The 16072-nt window shown below is 43.4% G+C and overlaps 1 protein-coding gene across 4 annotated transcripts in view; it reads left to right on the top strand.

The window, feature by feature from the left end:
- Nucleotides 1-2821: 2821 nt before the first annotated feature.
- Nucleotides 2822-16072, top strand: part of ANKRD55 (ankyrin repeat domain 55) — a 60983-nt gene continuing 47732 nt past the window's right edge. For 2 of the 4 annotated variants that reach the window (XM_065598973.1, XM_065598972.1), the window contains exon 1: nt 3078-3248. In XM_065598973.1, coding sequence (XP_065455045.1) covers nt 3209-3248 — 40 coding nt within the window. In that variant the 5' untranslated portion in view covers nt 3078-3208. Of the gene's footprint in view, nt 3249-16072 lie in introns of all 4 variants that reach the window. The other 2 variants (XM_008172789.4, XM_042857538.2) reach the window with 2 other exon arrangements.

Here is a 16072-nt window from a genome sequence, read left to right as displayed (position 1 = left end):
GTTCCTGCATCAACCACAACTCTCTGTCCTTTGCTGGGCCAATTGTGTTCTCATGAGGCCAAAGTAAATTCAAAGTAAATCCATTTGATCATACTTACACAGTGGTAATTGCAACTAGACATTGACCAGTGTAATGCAATGATCTGAAGGGCTTTTGTCTCATACATTGCACAGAGACCAACCTGCACACTGAAGGAGGCAGCCAGGCACAGGTCCTGCAGAAAAATATATAACACAGGCCTTAGAACTTCCACAAAATAATTCCTAGGGCATATCGTTTAGAAAAAACATCCACTCTTGGTTTAAATATTGTCAGTGATGGCAGATTCCCCATGACCTTTGGTAAGCTATTCCAATTACCCTTAGGGCATGGCTATACTCGAAACTCCAAAGCGCTGCTGCGGGAGTGCTCCCGTAGCAGCGCTTTGAAGTGCGAGTGTGGTTGCAGTGCCAGCTCTGGGAGAGAGCTCTCCCAGCGCTGCAGGTACTCCATCTCCCCGAGGAGATTAGCTTACAGCACTGGGGCACTGTTTACACTGGAGCTTTACAGCGCTGTAACTTGCTGCGCTCAGAGAGGTGTTTTTTCACACCCCTGAGCTAGAAAGTTGCAGTGCTGTAAAGCACCATGTAGCCATAGCCTCACTGTGTGACAGAGAACACACTGGGACTGCAGGGGTTAATTCTTCTCTTTGGGCCAAGGAGGTGCCGCCCCTTTGACCCTGCTAGGTATGCTCTGGCTGGAGGGCAGGTATAAAAGGGAGCCGCCCAGTTCATTTGGGGCTGACCACCAGAGAGGAAGGAGGTGTGCTGTAGACTCCTGCTGAAGGATCGCTCACACTCCACGACGCAGAGGCCAGCCAGATTGCAGCGACCCAGGATGTCCAGGTTCCAAATGCCACAGAGGGAGGAGAGCCCAGGGGGACCATGAGACCACAAGCTGCAGAGAAGTGGATAGGAAGTAACCCAGGGAGGCTTTGCAGGGAGGTGGTTTGAAACCAGCTTGGTGTATTTTGGCTGGATCCCCACCGAGCTGGTGGTGGGCAACCCCACCACCGACAGGGCCCTGGCTTGGCACCCCCTATCCTGGCCGCCGCCCACCCTGGCTGCTAGGCTGCACAGCCCTGATAGAGAGGACACATAGAGTGACTTTGGCTGTTAGGACACATCACTCTGAGACAAGAGGGGTTGCGCAGACTTGTCCACGGGCCTCTAATGACCCCGTGCCCCATCCCAAAAATGGATGGGGCATGTATGACCCGCAACACACTTTTAAAAAATATATGCCTTATTTCCAGTCTGAATTGTCTAGCTTCAACTTCCAGCGATTTGAGCAAGTTATACCTTTCTCTCCTAGAGAATATTTATTAAATATTTGTTCCCCCTGGAGATATTTATAGACTATAATCAAGTCACCCCTTCTCTTTGTTAAGCTAAACAGATTGAGCTCCTTAAACCTTTTAGTAATAGACTTGTTTTCTAATCCTTTACACATGCTCAGGGCTCTTCTCTGAACCCTCTCAAATTTATTAATATCCTTCTTGAATTGTGGACACCAGAACTGAACACAGTATTCCAGCAGTGGTTGCACCTGTGCCAAATACAGAGGTAAAATAACCTCTCTCCTCCTACTTGAGATTCCCCTTGTTTATGCCTCCCAAGATCACATTAGCCCTTTTGACCAAAGAATCACACTGGGAGCTCATGTTCATCCCCCACAACCTCCAAACCTTTTAAGTCACTGCTTCCGAGAATAGAGTCCCCCATCCTGTAAGTAGGGCTTACATTCTTTGTACCTAAATATATATCTTTATATTTAGCCATATTAAAATGCGTAGTTTGTTTGTGGCCATCTTACCGTGTCATCCAGAACACTCTGTATGAGTGACTTGTCCTCTTCATTATTTACCATTCCCCCAATTTTTGTCAGTGATGATTTTGTGTTTTCTTCCAAATCATTAATAAAAAGGTTAAATAATGTAAGACCAAGAACAAATCCCAGTGGGATTCCACTAGAAACACTGTTCAATGATGATTCCCTGTTTACAATTACATTTTGAGACCTTTCCAGATTTTAATCTATTTAATATGTGCCATGTTAATTTTATATCTATCTAGGTTTTTTTAATCAAAACGTGTAGTATCAAGTCAAATAGATTACAGAAGTCTAAATATATTATATCAACACGTTTACATTGTAATCTCTTCAAAGAAAGTATCAAGTTAGTTTGATGGGGTCTACTTTCCATAGTCCTTGTGTATTAGTACTAATTATATTACCCTCATTTAAATTCTTTATTAATCAAGTCCCATATCAGCCTCTCCATTATCTTGCCCAGAACTGATGTCAGAGTAACAGGCCTACAACTGGACTCCCTCTCCTTTGGCTTGGACATAGGACTAGGAGAGTAAATATAAAATGTGTATATTACAAGTTGCATTGGAATATCTCATTAAAACACTGCCTAAAACACACCAAACATGTTTACATTAAAAAGGACTTCTATTGCAACTGACTGTAGTTACTGAGAACAGTTATATTGAACTTTTAAACCTTATCTATTAAATACAGCAATAAACGTCACTCCCTTTTATTTATGTTCTTCATGCTATTCAAAACTCACTCAGTTAAATAGGTGGGTGGCTGATTAATTAATAAACTACAGAATGTATGCCTACTACAATATTTATATAATAGTCAATTAAGACAGCATTGTCTGTGAACACAGCATATGCCGTTTGGCTTCTAAAATGAGTACATCCAGCATCCAAATTGCATTGGCAGTTTTGCACATGCTCTGTTTGCCATAGTGAATCCTCATTCACTCATTGAGATTTCTGTTTGTTTAAAGCCAGCATTCTTGTTGCTGATGCTGGGTGATCTGCAGTGTCTTTCTCAGGCCTGATCATAGACAGCTTGCCCTCTTAAGCTAGTGTTTTTTCAAGACCTAAAAGCTCAATTAGATCATTTCTGGAGACGTCTTTTTAACAGGGTCCTTAACTAACAGAATATACCATTCTCATTATGTGAGTGACAATGTCTTTGCCTTGACAACAATCTGCAGCCGTAAAGCAAATTTAATTATCAAACAAGAAGATTGGTGACAGCTATCATTGCATATATTGTTTACTATAATATATGGGATTCTTCCCTGGAAACCACGGAGATGGTATTTGCCTGGTCTAACAGTAAATAATGAGATAGACTACAATGGATTTTAGTACCTCATCGGTGTTTGATCAGCACAAAGGTAAGTCACTTGCTACTAATTTCAAAAGCCATTGGTCCCAGTATGCCTGTTGAAATTGTATGGTTTTGGCTGGTAAATCAATGCCTCATATTTTATGGTGGAGGTCTGGTCTAATGTGAATTTCTTATATGTTTATCATATGTTGCTTCACTGTGTCTGTACAAAAGGGACCTTCTTCCATCTGTGTTAAGGACAGATATTTCTGCCTACTAGTATTGCTTTAAAAATAAAGCAATGAATTCATCAGGAAGAATGACAGCATTTTTTTTAAGGTCAGCTTTGAGATTTGTATATACAACAGTTGTTACCACATTTTTAACTGGTTCTAGTTTAATGTATTTGACTTGTACAAAACTAAGTACCCATTTTCCTAATTAAATTAATGAATTTTGGAATTATAAACTGTAAATAGTAAAAGAAATACACACTGACAAGTGATTTATCTTCAGGAAATCTTTAGATGTACTACACAAATATTACGGTGTCTTAACATAAGATATCTAAAATAAGCCCTAACGCAATGATACATTTTCTACAGGAATAGGTTGCTATGGAAATATAGATGGATCTTAGTTATCTATTTTGTAGTTAGATTATTTGAATTTTATTTGTTGGTGTGGGGGCTATGATGTATCGAATATAATTTACATTCTTTCTTGCTTAATTCACTAAAATTCTATATTCTCTATATTCCCCTTTATTCACAAAGCAGGAAATTTTCATTGTTTAAACTATGTTACATCAAATCTCTATCCATTTACAAAGCCCCAAAATGACTTATGTGCAATCTTCCCAGTCACCAGTATGCACCTGCAAGGTGTACATGCTGATAAAGCAGAGTTGGCCCTAAAACAAAAGGTTGTGGCTTGCTGCGTATGTGAAAAGGCTAATATCAAAATTCTTCAAAATGCAAGTGGTGCACCAAGAATACTGCTTGTTTAGTCTCTTTAACACATCAGCATCCCATTCTGGTATTTGTGAATAAATTGATATAAATCAGATACATATGCATCAAGTTGCAATGGGAATCAGTGACTGTGCAAAACCCAGTTTTGTCACGGTCATTTTCTGGATCCATTTTGATTTGAGTTTTTCTCTTAAAGTGTTCTATAGGATTAGAGCATAAGAATGGCCATACTCGGTCAGACCAAAGGTCAATCTAGCTCAGTATCTTGTATTCCGACAGTGGCCAATACCAGGTGCCCCAGAGGGAATGAACAGGTAATCATTGAGTGATCCTTTCCCTGTCGCTCATTCCCAGCTTCTGGCAAACTGAGGGTAGGGACACCACCCCTGCCCATCATGGCTAATAGCCATTGATAGACTATCCTCTATGAATTTATCTAGTTCTTTTTTGAACTCTGTTATAGTCTTGGCCTTCACAACATCCTCTGGCAAACAGTTCAACAGGTTGACTGTGCGTTATGTTAAGAAATACTTCCTTTTGTTTGTTTTAAACCTGCTGCCTATTAATTTCATTTGATGACCCCTAGTTCTTGTTTTATGAGAATGAGTAAATAGCAATTCCTTATTTACTTTCTCCACACCAGTCACGATTTTATAGACCTCGATCATATCCCCCCTTAGTCGTCTCTTTTCCAAGCTGAAAAATCCCAGTCTTATTAATCTCTCCTCATACGGCAGCCGTTCCATACCCCTAATAATTTTTGTTGCCCTTTTCTGAACCTTTTCCAATTCCAATATATCTTTTTTGAGATGGGGTGACCACATCTGCACGCAGTATTCAAGGTACCATGGATTTATATAGAGGCAATATGATATTTTCTGTCTTATCATCTATTGCTTTCTTGATGATTCCCAACATTCTGTTTGCTTTTTTGATTGCCGCTGCACATTGAGTGGCCATTTTCAGAGAACTATCCACAATGACGCCAAGATCTCTTTCTTGAGTGGTAACCGCTAATTTAGATCCCATGATTTTATAGTATAGTTGGGATTATGTTTTCCAGTGTGCATTACTTTGCATTTATCAACACTAAATTTCATCTGCCATTTTGTTGCCCAGTCACCTAGTTTTGAGAGCTCAGGAGGCTGGACATAGAATATCTGTAGTAGCTAAGATAAGAGGGAACATCATTTACAATGGACAAGATAACAATGGATAAAATAAGCCTGGAATATAAATGAGGTAAAGAGTAAATTGTGCATGGACGGAGCACGCTGTACAGGGATTGGTTCCTACAAAGTAACCAAGCCAGTCCCAAAACGTGTAATGCAAGGTATAGTAAATGCAGTGTAATGTGGAAGTGTGGAAGAAGTTTGTTTTGTAACTTTGGAGGTGTGGTATGCCCTGTACTTACCCCCTACACTTAGCCTGATTAACTCAGGTGTAGTTTGAGTATATGCTAATAAAGAAACCTCGGTGATTAGGTCTGGGAGGCTACTGAGTACATAAATTTTCAGAATTCACCCCAACAGACTCCCGAGTGGAAAAGGTCTCAGAGGCTACTCCAACATACTGGTGCCATGACGCAGTGTGACATTCTATACCTTGATTGTGATCTTACATCTAAAGCCTGCCTTGTAAGGAAAAGGTTATGATCTGCTGAGATCCTTTGAATGCCACTGAAATTTCCAATATGGATTAACTGCTTCCGAATATACTATCGGGGGCGGGGAGGTGTAACCTGGGTACAGTTGTAAAAAAAATAACTAAAAGCAAAAAAAAAGGGGGGTGGGAAGGGAACACCTAGTAAGTTTTAAAAAAAATACTGCCTGTCACATATTTCAGTGTAGCAATCAGCTTACTAAAGCTTCTGCTAGCCGAGCCACAGAATTAAAATAAGGGCGTTAAAGACAGCAGTAAAATAAAACATTGCAGTTATCAGGGCGCAAGCCAAAATGTGCTCACTTGTTTTTGGGTTTTTTAACTTGTTAATTTTTAAACTTCAATTTTTATATTTAAGAAAATTAAATGGTATTTGCTTATAATTTGCAATTTACAAAAGGATAATGTCAGGCATGTAAAACCATTTTAAAAAAGAAGACAGTTCAAAGGCTCAGCTGACAAGGCTAAGCCAAGCAAAATTAAAAGATTTATTTGGTCTCTCTTACTAAATTGTTTACAACATAGCAAGGGACCACAAAATTTAACAAAACACCTATTTAATAGATGTTCTAATAATAACAGTACATGTAGTATGTGGGCAATACATGCTATATCAGCGGTTCTCAGCCTGTGGGCCACATGTGGCCCAGCTGTGTGCTTAAAAAAATATCAAAATTTGCTGGTCTGGCAGGGGCGGGGCTGTCTGAGGGGAGGAGGGACAGAGAGTAAGGCAGCCTGCAGGAGCGCTACTCCCAGCAGGGGGCTGGTGAGTACTTCAGGGGGCAGGAGAGAGTGGGTCTGTGGGTAGGTTGTGGGGGGCGCGCTGGGATTTAGAGTTTTGCTGGGATACTGCAGCACCCCCAGGGGTTCAGCTCAGGGGTCAGTTCCAGCTACCCAGCCCGTTGTTGGGGGTGGGAGATCCAGATCCAGATGCGGCCCGCCTGGGCCTGCACGATGGGGTCCTGGGGTCCGGCCGCCTGGCCCTGTGATGCGGGGTCCTGGTCCAGCTGCTAGCTGTCCGGGTCAGGCTGCCCGGCCCCCGCGTGGCAGGGTTCTGGGCTCCAGCTGCCCAGCCCCATGCAGCGGGATTCCAGGGTCAGGCTCCAGCTGCCAGTTACCCGGCCTGGCCGCCAGGCCCCACACGGGGGCGGTCCCATGGTACAGCCACCCGTCCCTGCGCTGCAGGGTCCAGTCTGTCCAGCCCCACGCCTCGGGGTCCCAGGGTCTGGCTGCTGGCCCCTTGGCCCTGCACAGCGAGGTCCCAGGCTCCAGCTGTCTGGCCCCACGCTGTAGGGTCCGAGTCCGGCCCCGCGCAGGGGAGGGGTGTCCCGCATTCCGGATGCCCAGCTCCACGTGGGAGTCTGGCCCCTGGCCCTGCTGCAGGGCACAGGGTTCAGCTGCCCAGTCCCACGCGAGGGTCTGGGTCTTGACTGCCCGACCCAGCACCCAGGGCTCTGCTTTAGCCCCGCAGGGATTGTGGAGGGGTGGGGGTGGGAGGGGCATGCAGTGGTTCTCAGCCTGCGGCCCACAATGATAAACAGGTTGAGAACCACTGTGCTATACAAAGTAAAAGCAGCCTTAAATGCTATGGGAGCAAGAAAACATGCGCTCTTTTATCCCAACAGAAAAGCTAAAAATTTGGCACAAGAGGTGACACAAGTTGGTGCAGGGTAAGAAAATTAATGAGGGCCCAATACTATGAAGATAAATGTGAAATCACTGTAACAACGTGGAAGAAATTTGTTTTCCCTCCTCAAATACTGTTGTAAGACAATGCAAGGTCTGGAAAGTGCCAGGCTTGTACTGCTGTTTGCACCTGGAGGACACTTGCATGTGCAGGTGTAATGTCTTACAAACAGAGTTGCTGGCATGTGGCTTCACTCTGGGGGAACAGTCTCCAAATTTCACAGTACAGTTGAGATGCTGAGAGGTTGGTAAAGTAAAAACTGCCTATGCTGGTGATAAGTTTTATGTGGTGCCTAAAGAGGGCCACTTCTGATACAGACCCAGGGAATGCTATTTTAATTGGCCTATATTCTATTTCACACCCAAATCTCCTGTGGTAATAAATGGAAAGATTTTTTTACATTTTGTACCCGTTTTTTATATTATAATGAAAGCAAATTACAGAAGGATGCTTTAAAGGCAGAGCAAGTTTATAATGTGGGATTACACCCTGGAGAACTATACTGGAGGAGGTGAGCTAGCACCGCCTGGTTTGTATTTTGAGCCTGGTATCAATGGTGGTTCAAATGATTACAGCTACCAGTCTTGGGAACGTGTCGCTGGGTAGTGAACTTAAAAAAGAAAGCCCAGAAAGACAGGAATATAATGTAAATGAAACGAATGCTAATATAAAAAAAAGAAAAGCAGTGGAATGTAAGCCTGGCTTGACATAAGTAATTGGACATGGGTGGGGCCTCATTTCTTGAGGGAGATGATTAGGGAGGTAAATAAATTAGCAGGCTGGAAACAGAATGTTGGTACTAGCTAAAATAAGGGGAACACCTTGGACACCATTAACAATGAATAAGACAAGCCTGGAATGTAAAATGAGATAAAGAGTAAGGCGTGCATGTGACAGGTTGGACCCCGCCCCTGTCCGGGGTGCCACCTGGTGGGAGGGATAACACTGAAATAGACAGATTGACATTTCCAGTTTATTTACCAAGCATAGGAGGGAAAGTGTCCCATTAAAAGTCTGTGAACCATTAGGTTAAGTGTTGTTTAAGCTCCTGCAGCTCCTAAGATGATCTCTGTGTAAGGGGACTGTTGCCCCCTTACTAACATTCAGTGGGGGTGTTTTGGTTGGCTAGCTCCCAGCACTAAAAGGGGAAGGGTCGATGGCAAATCAGGAGCCTCAGACTGACAGTCCCCAGGAACCATGGGAAGAGGCCAATGCTCCAGATGAGCCTGATTGACAGGGCGGGCAGGCTAATCAGGGAGTCAGGAGGCCAGAGGGGGTCCCGTCCTCCGTGTGAACTGGAATGGCCTGAGTCAGACTGAGTGGGGCCGAGCTAAGGAGAGAGCAGGGGCCCAAGCTGAGCTGGAGAGCAGAACCGTGCCAGATCCAGAGCCAGAGATGCAGCCCAGGGAGAGCAGATCCTGTGCTAGGAGCAGAGCTGCAGCCGCAGAGCCAGAGACGCAGCCCAGGGAGAGCAGATCCTGTGCTGGGAGCAGAGGTGCAGCCGCAGAGCCAGAGACGCAGCCTAGGGAGAGCAGATCCTGTGCTGGGAGCAGAGGTGCAGCCACAGAGCCAGAGACGCAGCCCGGGGAGAGCAGATCCTGTGCTGGGAGCAGAGCTGCAGCCACAGAGCCAGAGACGCACCCCGGGGAGAGCAGATCCTGTGCTGGGAGCAGAGGTGCAGCCACAGAGCCAGAGACGCAGCCCAGGGAGAGCAGATCCTGTGCTGGGAGCAGAGCTGCAGCCACAGAGCCAGGTGTGGTGAGCACGTGGGGCCAGCCAAGGGGGAACCTGGGCAAAGGGCCCAGCACAGAAAGACACCCCCAGACAAGGGCCCTTGCAGGCCAGACCGGGAGGGGGACCTTAACCCTACGGGGGGCTGACTCTGGGAAGAAGGGTCCCACCACTCAAAGCCCGGAGGTGTGTGGCCACCACCATTGCAAGTGTCCAACCCACAGCGTCTCTGCAGCACGGCCTGGGCCTGAGAAGGAGGCCTGGGACCTACAAGAAGCAGACTGTGACCTGCCCTGACATTCCAGAGACACTGGTTGTGATGTTCCCTGCCACAGAGCGGGGTGATGTGTTTTCCTTTAACCTTTCCCATTTTTCCTTGTTCTTTTCTTTAGATTAATTGTTAATTAAACAACTTGTATTTGCTTTAAATTGTATGGAATAATCAGTGGGTCAGGGAGGTGCCCAGTGCAGAGAGAGTACCCCGGAGTGGGGACACCCTAGCCCCTGTCCTAGGTGACCACAGCAGGGTTGGGGGTCGAGCCCCCCAGGAATCCTGGGCCCAGCCTTGTTGGGGTTACGAGGACTCAGCCAGACAGGAGAGTGGAAGGGGAGCCCTCAAGGGCAGGGAGGCCTCTGGGTAAAGGAAGTGGGAGCGGGGACTCAGATCCTTTCGCTAGCCCACCTCACCGGGGTAGTGCAGAAGTCAGGAAATTTCCCCACAATAGCGGGACCATTCCCCCGCTTACATCTGGGTTATCCATGTGGGATGGAGGGGGCACTACCTGGTAATGGGCCAGTGGGGCCGTCAACTAAAAAGAACCTGATACTCCATTAACAGTACACTCTGTTAGATTGTCTCAGAATGACATATTGTTGCATGTAATATTTGGGCTTTGAAAATCCTGCTGTCTTTCCCTCAGATCGTAATGCTTATTATAATTTATTTGTATTATGGCAGCACCATTAACCAACCAAGATCAGAGTCCCATTGCTGTAGGTACAGTACAAGCGAGTGAGCACCAGTCCCAAAGAGCTTCTAGTCTAAATAAGAAAAACAGAGACTTGGGAGAGGAGGGAAAAGACTGAACACAGAAACTACATGAACAATATGATGGTGAATAAACATCATGTTTAGGTTCAGGACTTTGGGGGGTTCTCTAATGGAGCAGAGAATCAAATATTGCACTCCTGTCTTCTAGGTATAATTCACTTTCAAAATGACAATCCCAAAGTACAGCATGTAGTTTCTGGACTCTGCAACAAGAATTATATCTTTCTGGATTGAAATTGTCATGTCCCTACTCTGGCACAACCAGTGATGGTTTTGTTGGGGTGTGTTTTTATTTATTTTCATAAAGAAACAAACAATAAAAAATACAACAATAACAAAAAGGCCCACAACTTGTATATGTTAACAAATGCCCCACATTTCACAGGATATCAATAAAATTATGCAACTTGTCAAAGTTGTGAGACCAGTCAATATAAAATTGGAAAATGTTACACAGACATAACATGTTAGGGTGGTGGTAACAATAATACAAAAAAAAAAAAGCAGGGAAGGAGAGAAGGGAACTGGGGGAGAAGGGGCAGGAAGAGGGAGGGGAAAAGCAGAGAGGTATTATTTGAGCTATCTTAGCATTCTTTATCCAAATGTATCGAGACAAAGTCCCATTTTTTCTGAATCTATACAATTGGTCTCTACATTAATAAGTTGTTCTTTCTTATGTTGCTAACTCACAGGTCTGAATAACACAAGGATGTTTTAAATAATCAAATCCATAAAATAAGAGAATTAAGTGATTTCCGAATTCTGTATTCATACACTACATGCTGTTACTTGAGTATTAATTAGCTGTTGCTGGAGGGCCAAAGAGAATACTAACATTCATGAAACAGGTTATCACAGTACAGCCAGAAAGGAAAGCATGTCCCATTACTTCAAGCATCAAAGGGCTGGGGAGATGGACGCTTGTTGCTAAGCACTGTTGTTCATGTTGAATTGCTGTGAAGTGAGCCTGATATGACATACTTCACTATCTGCCAGACACTGGTGGTCTTTATGAGGAGACCAAGCAGCATCTTATTGATGGTGGGGAAAGCAAATAATAAAAATACATAATTCTTCACAACATTGAACATGTAACACCTGGATTTTCAACTTTCCTGTTTTACAATCACTAATAATAATACTGTAATTAATAATGTATAAATGTCTTGTTGTCAGTAAGATCATATACATTTAGCTCCAGCAATTCTTTGTGGATGCTAACAGCTAAAGTCTAGTCTAACAAAAAGATCACATGCACATAACACATTCCTTGTAAAACACTACATTAAGATCATATTATATGTATTTTATACACCTCCTTTCAGAACAAACTGCTAGTATTTAATGTCTTGAAAGAAATTATATCCTTGTGGAACACTACTACATATTTCAGAAATGCTGAACAGAAATGTCAACTTTTAACATTCCTTTTTCCTGAACATTAAAGATATACTAGAAGTGGGTTTTTTTAAAAAACTAAACACAGATTTGTAATTATGACAGCATCCTGTAGCCATACATCATTTGGCTCTTTGCCCACAATGGTACCTGCAGATCTTTCTGTGGCAGTGCTATGTATAGCCACACTACAGGCTTCTCCTACCACTTGACCCATACGTGCCTTTTGTGCTTCCCAGAAGATGAGTGACAGCTTCCATTCAGCAGTGCCAGACAGTAATTTCCCAGATAAAACAGCCTAACAGTCAGCTTAGTTGAAACAAATGTGGCATTTATTGGTGTTTTTAACAGAATAGTGAGAAAGCAAATTAAGTTAGGTAAAGACACTTGAATGCAGAGGACCTGCTCCGCTGCTGGGGTAAATTGGTGTTGCGCCATCACAGTCTGTTTACTCCAGCTGAGGATGTGACCCCAAACGTACAATAAAAATCCACAAGCTGGTACTGTAAACAACTTACAAAGGGAGATGAAAAGGGTGATATGTTAACTGACTGCGGTATTAGTCCCCGTTTTGACACAATTTCTCAGTCTGTCAGTTACCTCCTAGTGACATGCAGAGCCGGCTCCAGGCACCAGCTTACCAAGCAGGTGCTTGGGGCGGCCACTTCGGAGAGGGGCGTCACGTCCAGCTGTTCGGCGGCAATTCGGCTGACGGTCCCTCATTCCTGCTCAGAGCGAAGGACCTTCCGCTGGATTGCCGCCGCAGATCGCGATCGCGGCTTTTTTGTTTGTTTGTTTGGCTGCTTGGGGCGGCCAAAACCCTGGAGCCGGCCCTGGTGACATGTCTGCAAAAAGAAATTAGGTGAGCTTAGCAAAGAGAGCATTTATAGTTCAACTTGTCTGTGATGCAAAAGTTTCTGAAATCAAATCAATGGAATTAGCATTCATTAAAATGTGTGTCAAATGATATATTATGGCTTCGATGCAGTTAGGAATACATAATATGCTCATTTAGTCATTCCTGTTATTGGTTAAGGATTCCCCACCTATCCCCATGCCTTGTGCTAGGATTTACTAGCTTTGGGCTATGTAAATCTTATGAAGAGCCCTATGCCACTGACAGCAGTAGAGTCAATATTTTTTGGAGGGGGAAAAAGGGGAGAGAGTGTCACTGAATATTTCTCTGGCTCTCCTGGGGTGGGAAGGAGGTTGCTATGATGTTGCTATGGGGATTGGGATGGCAAGGTTAGGTTATTGTGGATAGGAAGGTTTGTTTTTGTTTTTCTTATGTGGGAAAGTGCATCTAAGAGCCACCTGCTGTAACTTAAATATTAATGTTCTATTGCTTTCATTTTATTGCTCTGTGGCAGAGTAAGTGCCTCACATACTCAAGGACTAGAGAATTTGGCTTCCTTTTCTAGATGGATCACTCCATGTCTCTGCCAAGAGTAGGCCTGCCTACATTGTATAAAGCTTGAGGATTTTTGCATAAAACTTGCATATGCAAAGTGTATGCAATTTTAAAATCCCAGGTGAGCACCCAGGCTACAAATACCCCAATTTCATTAGTTATCCTCCCACAAAAAATTGATCCTGCTCCCTTGTTCCATCAATTTCTTCCCCTTGCCATCCCCAAAAAGTTTCCAACCATTTATAACTGTGAAAGACTCCCACTGACAGCACTCAAGACAGAATTCCCCGACTAGCTGCAGAATAGATACAGCAGGGGTACCAGTAACATAAGCATCACCTCTCTGCCCTGCCAATTTGCCTCAAACCTAATGCAACGGATACTCCTCTTGGAGTAAGAGATTAGAACTAATCTCCACGACACAATCAAGTCTTGGCCTCTCTGCCAAGATTACCAGTTGTGATAGTGGTTTGCGTAATGTGGAAATCTGTCTATTATTGGACACTGACCTGAAACCACTGCCATTATTTCACATACTGGTAGGCTGCTGAGCATCCATCAAACAGTAATGGCTCTTAGTCACTTCTGATCCCAGCTATCTTGAAAGCTGTGACCTACAGATCAAAGGCTCAATATCTACTTACCAACCCCAGAACATTCCTTTTCCACTACTAACTGGATTTTAAAGTAAAATTATCAATTTTTATTTATAAGTTGTTTAAAATGTGCAATTTAAGAGACTAACTGAAAGAAAAACAGCCTGTGCTTCAGTCTCAGTTTAACAGTAATGGAATGGGAGGGTCTGTATTTTTGGAGGCAGATTTCATGTCAGCTGTCTAAATCTACCAAGACTATAAGCACTAACCCTGAGTGTGACAGACTAACTTTTCTCAGGGTGAGGGTTGATTCAGTCTCCATGGTAGCCAAGTTTTAAAAATAAGAACGATTATTGTTTCCTAAGGAGAGAAGGTCATGTGTGCGGAATTATGCTGGATGGGAAATTATAATGTGGAGCTAATGGGAACAGAGCCGAGACCACATAGGATCATGGATTGGACTTGTATGGCAAATTATTTTAAAGACGTTTTATCACGTATCCATCCAGGAAATAATAATAATTGTTGGTTTGAACAGGCTTCTTTAAAGCTGCTTGGACTTTTTTAGCCTACAAACAATTTTCAAATGTAATTATGTTAGCCCAGAAAATTATGTGCGTAAGGCCGTGCCACCCTTAACTTAGATTCCCTTTCCATTGGTCAACTCCTCCCATTCACGTTACTTAAACATCACTTTTCTGTCACCTTCCTTTGCTCACATTGTAGTCCAGTGGCCTATCAAACTTCACTCTAAAGAACTAAGGGCCTGACCCTCAGTTACACTAATGGGCCTTAAGGTAGCTGGTCAGCTTATGTCACTCTGGTAGTGTAACTGAGCATAAGGCCTGAAGCGGCTACTTTGTTGTGCCAGGGGTATGTCTATGTTGCTGTTGGGAGCAAGCCTCCGAGCCCAGATAGAGAGACTTACACTGGCTTGGCTTGAGCTAGTGCATCAAAAATAGCAGTGTGGACATTGTGACTCGGGCTGGAGCTCAGGCTCTGAAGCCTAAGGGATCAGGTGGGCTTGAGAGCCCAAAGTGAGTGTCCACACTGCTATTTTTAGCATGCTAGCTCAAGGCCTGCTAGCTTGAGTCTGTCTACCTAGTCTGGGAGTCTTGTTCCCAGCTGTAGTGTAGACACACCTTAAAGACCAGACTGTAACAGGCCAGCAGCATTTACCTAAAACATCACACCATAATAGCAGGTGTGAGCCTGTGGAGAAAGGGTAGGAGAGTTCTGTTGACTTACTGAGAAAGATGGCTCCTTACCCTACCAGATATAAGGGAAGGGGGGGAGGGCTTTCTAGACATAGAAGCTCTAGGGTGGGAGCTACACAGGTTGAATGGAGGAACCCTAGAAGGAGAGAGAAAGTTTGAGCTGAACTTTATCTTATTATTAACTTCTATGGTAATAAAAATAGACTGCATTAAGGGGATGAGTTTGGACTGTATATAATATTTTTATTTAATATTTGAACTGTGTTGGAGAGCAGGTTCAGAAAGACATGTTCACACACACTTTTTTGCTATTGTAAAAGCAGTTCACTCTCAGGCTTACACTCTTTTAAAGTTTATTTAAAAACTCAGTATGAGATCATAAAGAAAATACAGAAACATCCTTAATCATTGTGTCAATAAATGATAGGGGACTGCAAAGGAAATTCTGAAACAGCCTGAGACATGTTGATGCTACTGAGCGCTGAAGAAGGAGATTAAAATTGAAAATACATTCAGAGTCCAATTTAACATCTTAATGCTAGAGCTTCATAAATGCTCATCTTCATTTCCCAGCAATTTTGCTAACATGCAAAATGAAATTGCCATTCACTGTGCCGCATGAAAGATTACTTAGATATGTCAGAAGTTTGGGTAATAATAATTAGATCTAGTACACTTTCAAAAGCAGATTAGTTGAAGTGAAAGAAACTCTAACTACTAGGAAATATACCCCATGTGGCTCTTTAATAGGCACCCAGTAAAACCTCTGAAATGCACAAAGAGATAATTTGTCTGTAAGAATTACTCATGGCCAGTGGAGGACATGCTTATTTTTCATTAGCATTGGAACCAATGCCATCTGTGGGCTTGGGCAAACGACCTGGTTTTTCTGGACCCATCCTGTAATCCTTTCTAAGCATAAATGTCCCGGCCCCCTTTGCCTTAGTGCCCCCTTCTGTAAAATAGAAATAATAATAATAATCTACTTCACAGATGTGTTGTGAGGCTTTGAGGGGTGTTGTACTTGAAGACGTAAAGTGTTACCTAGCAACATTTATTACATTATAAGTAGGGTTGGCAGAATTTGGGGGAGGTTGGGTTTGGGGTTGTTTTTTGTTTTTGTTTTTCAATGTTGACGATTAATATAGATTTGGTTTCAGTTTT

This window comes from Chrysemys picta, chromosome 6 (genome assembly GCF_011386835.1).
Source record: "Chrysemys picta bellii isolate R12L10 chromosome 6, ASM1138683v2, whole genome shotgun sequence".
Classification (NCBI taxonomy): domain Eukaryota; kingdom Metazoa; phylum Chordata; order Testudines; family Emydidae; genus Chrysemys; species Chrysemys picta.
The sequence above is the reverse complement of the archived record's forward strand: the minus strand, read 5'-3'. Positions and strand labels throughout refer to the sequence as shown.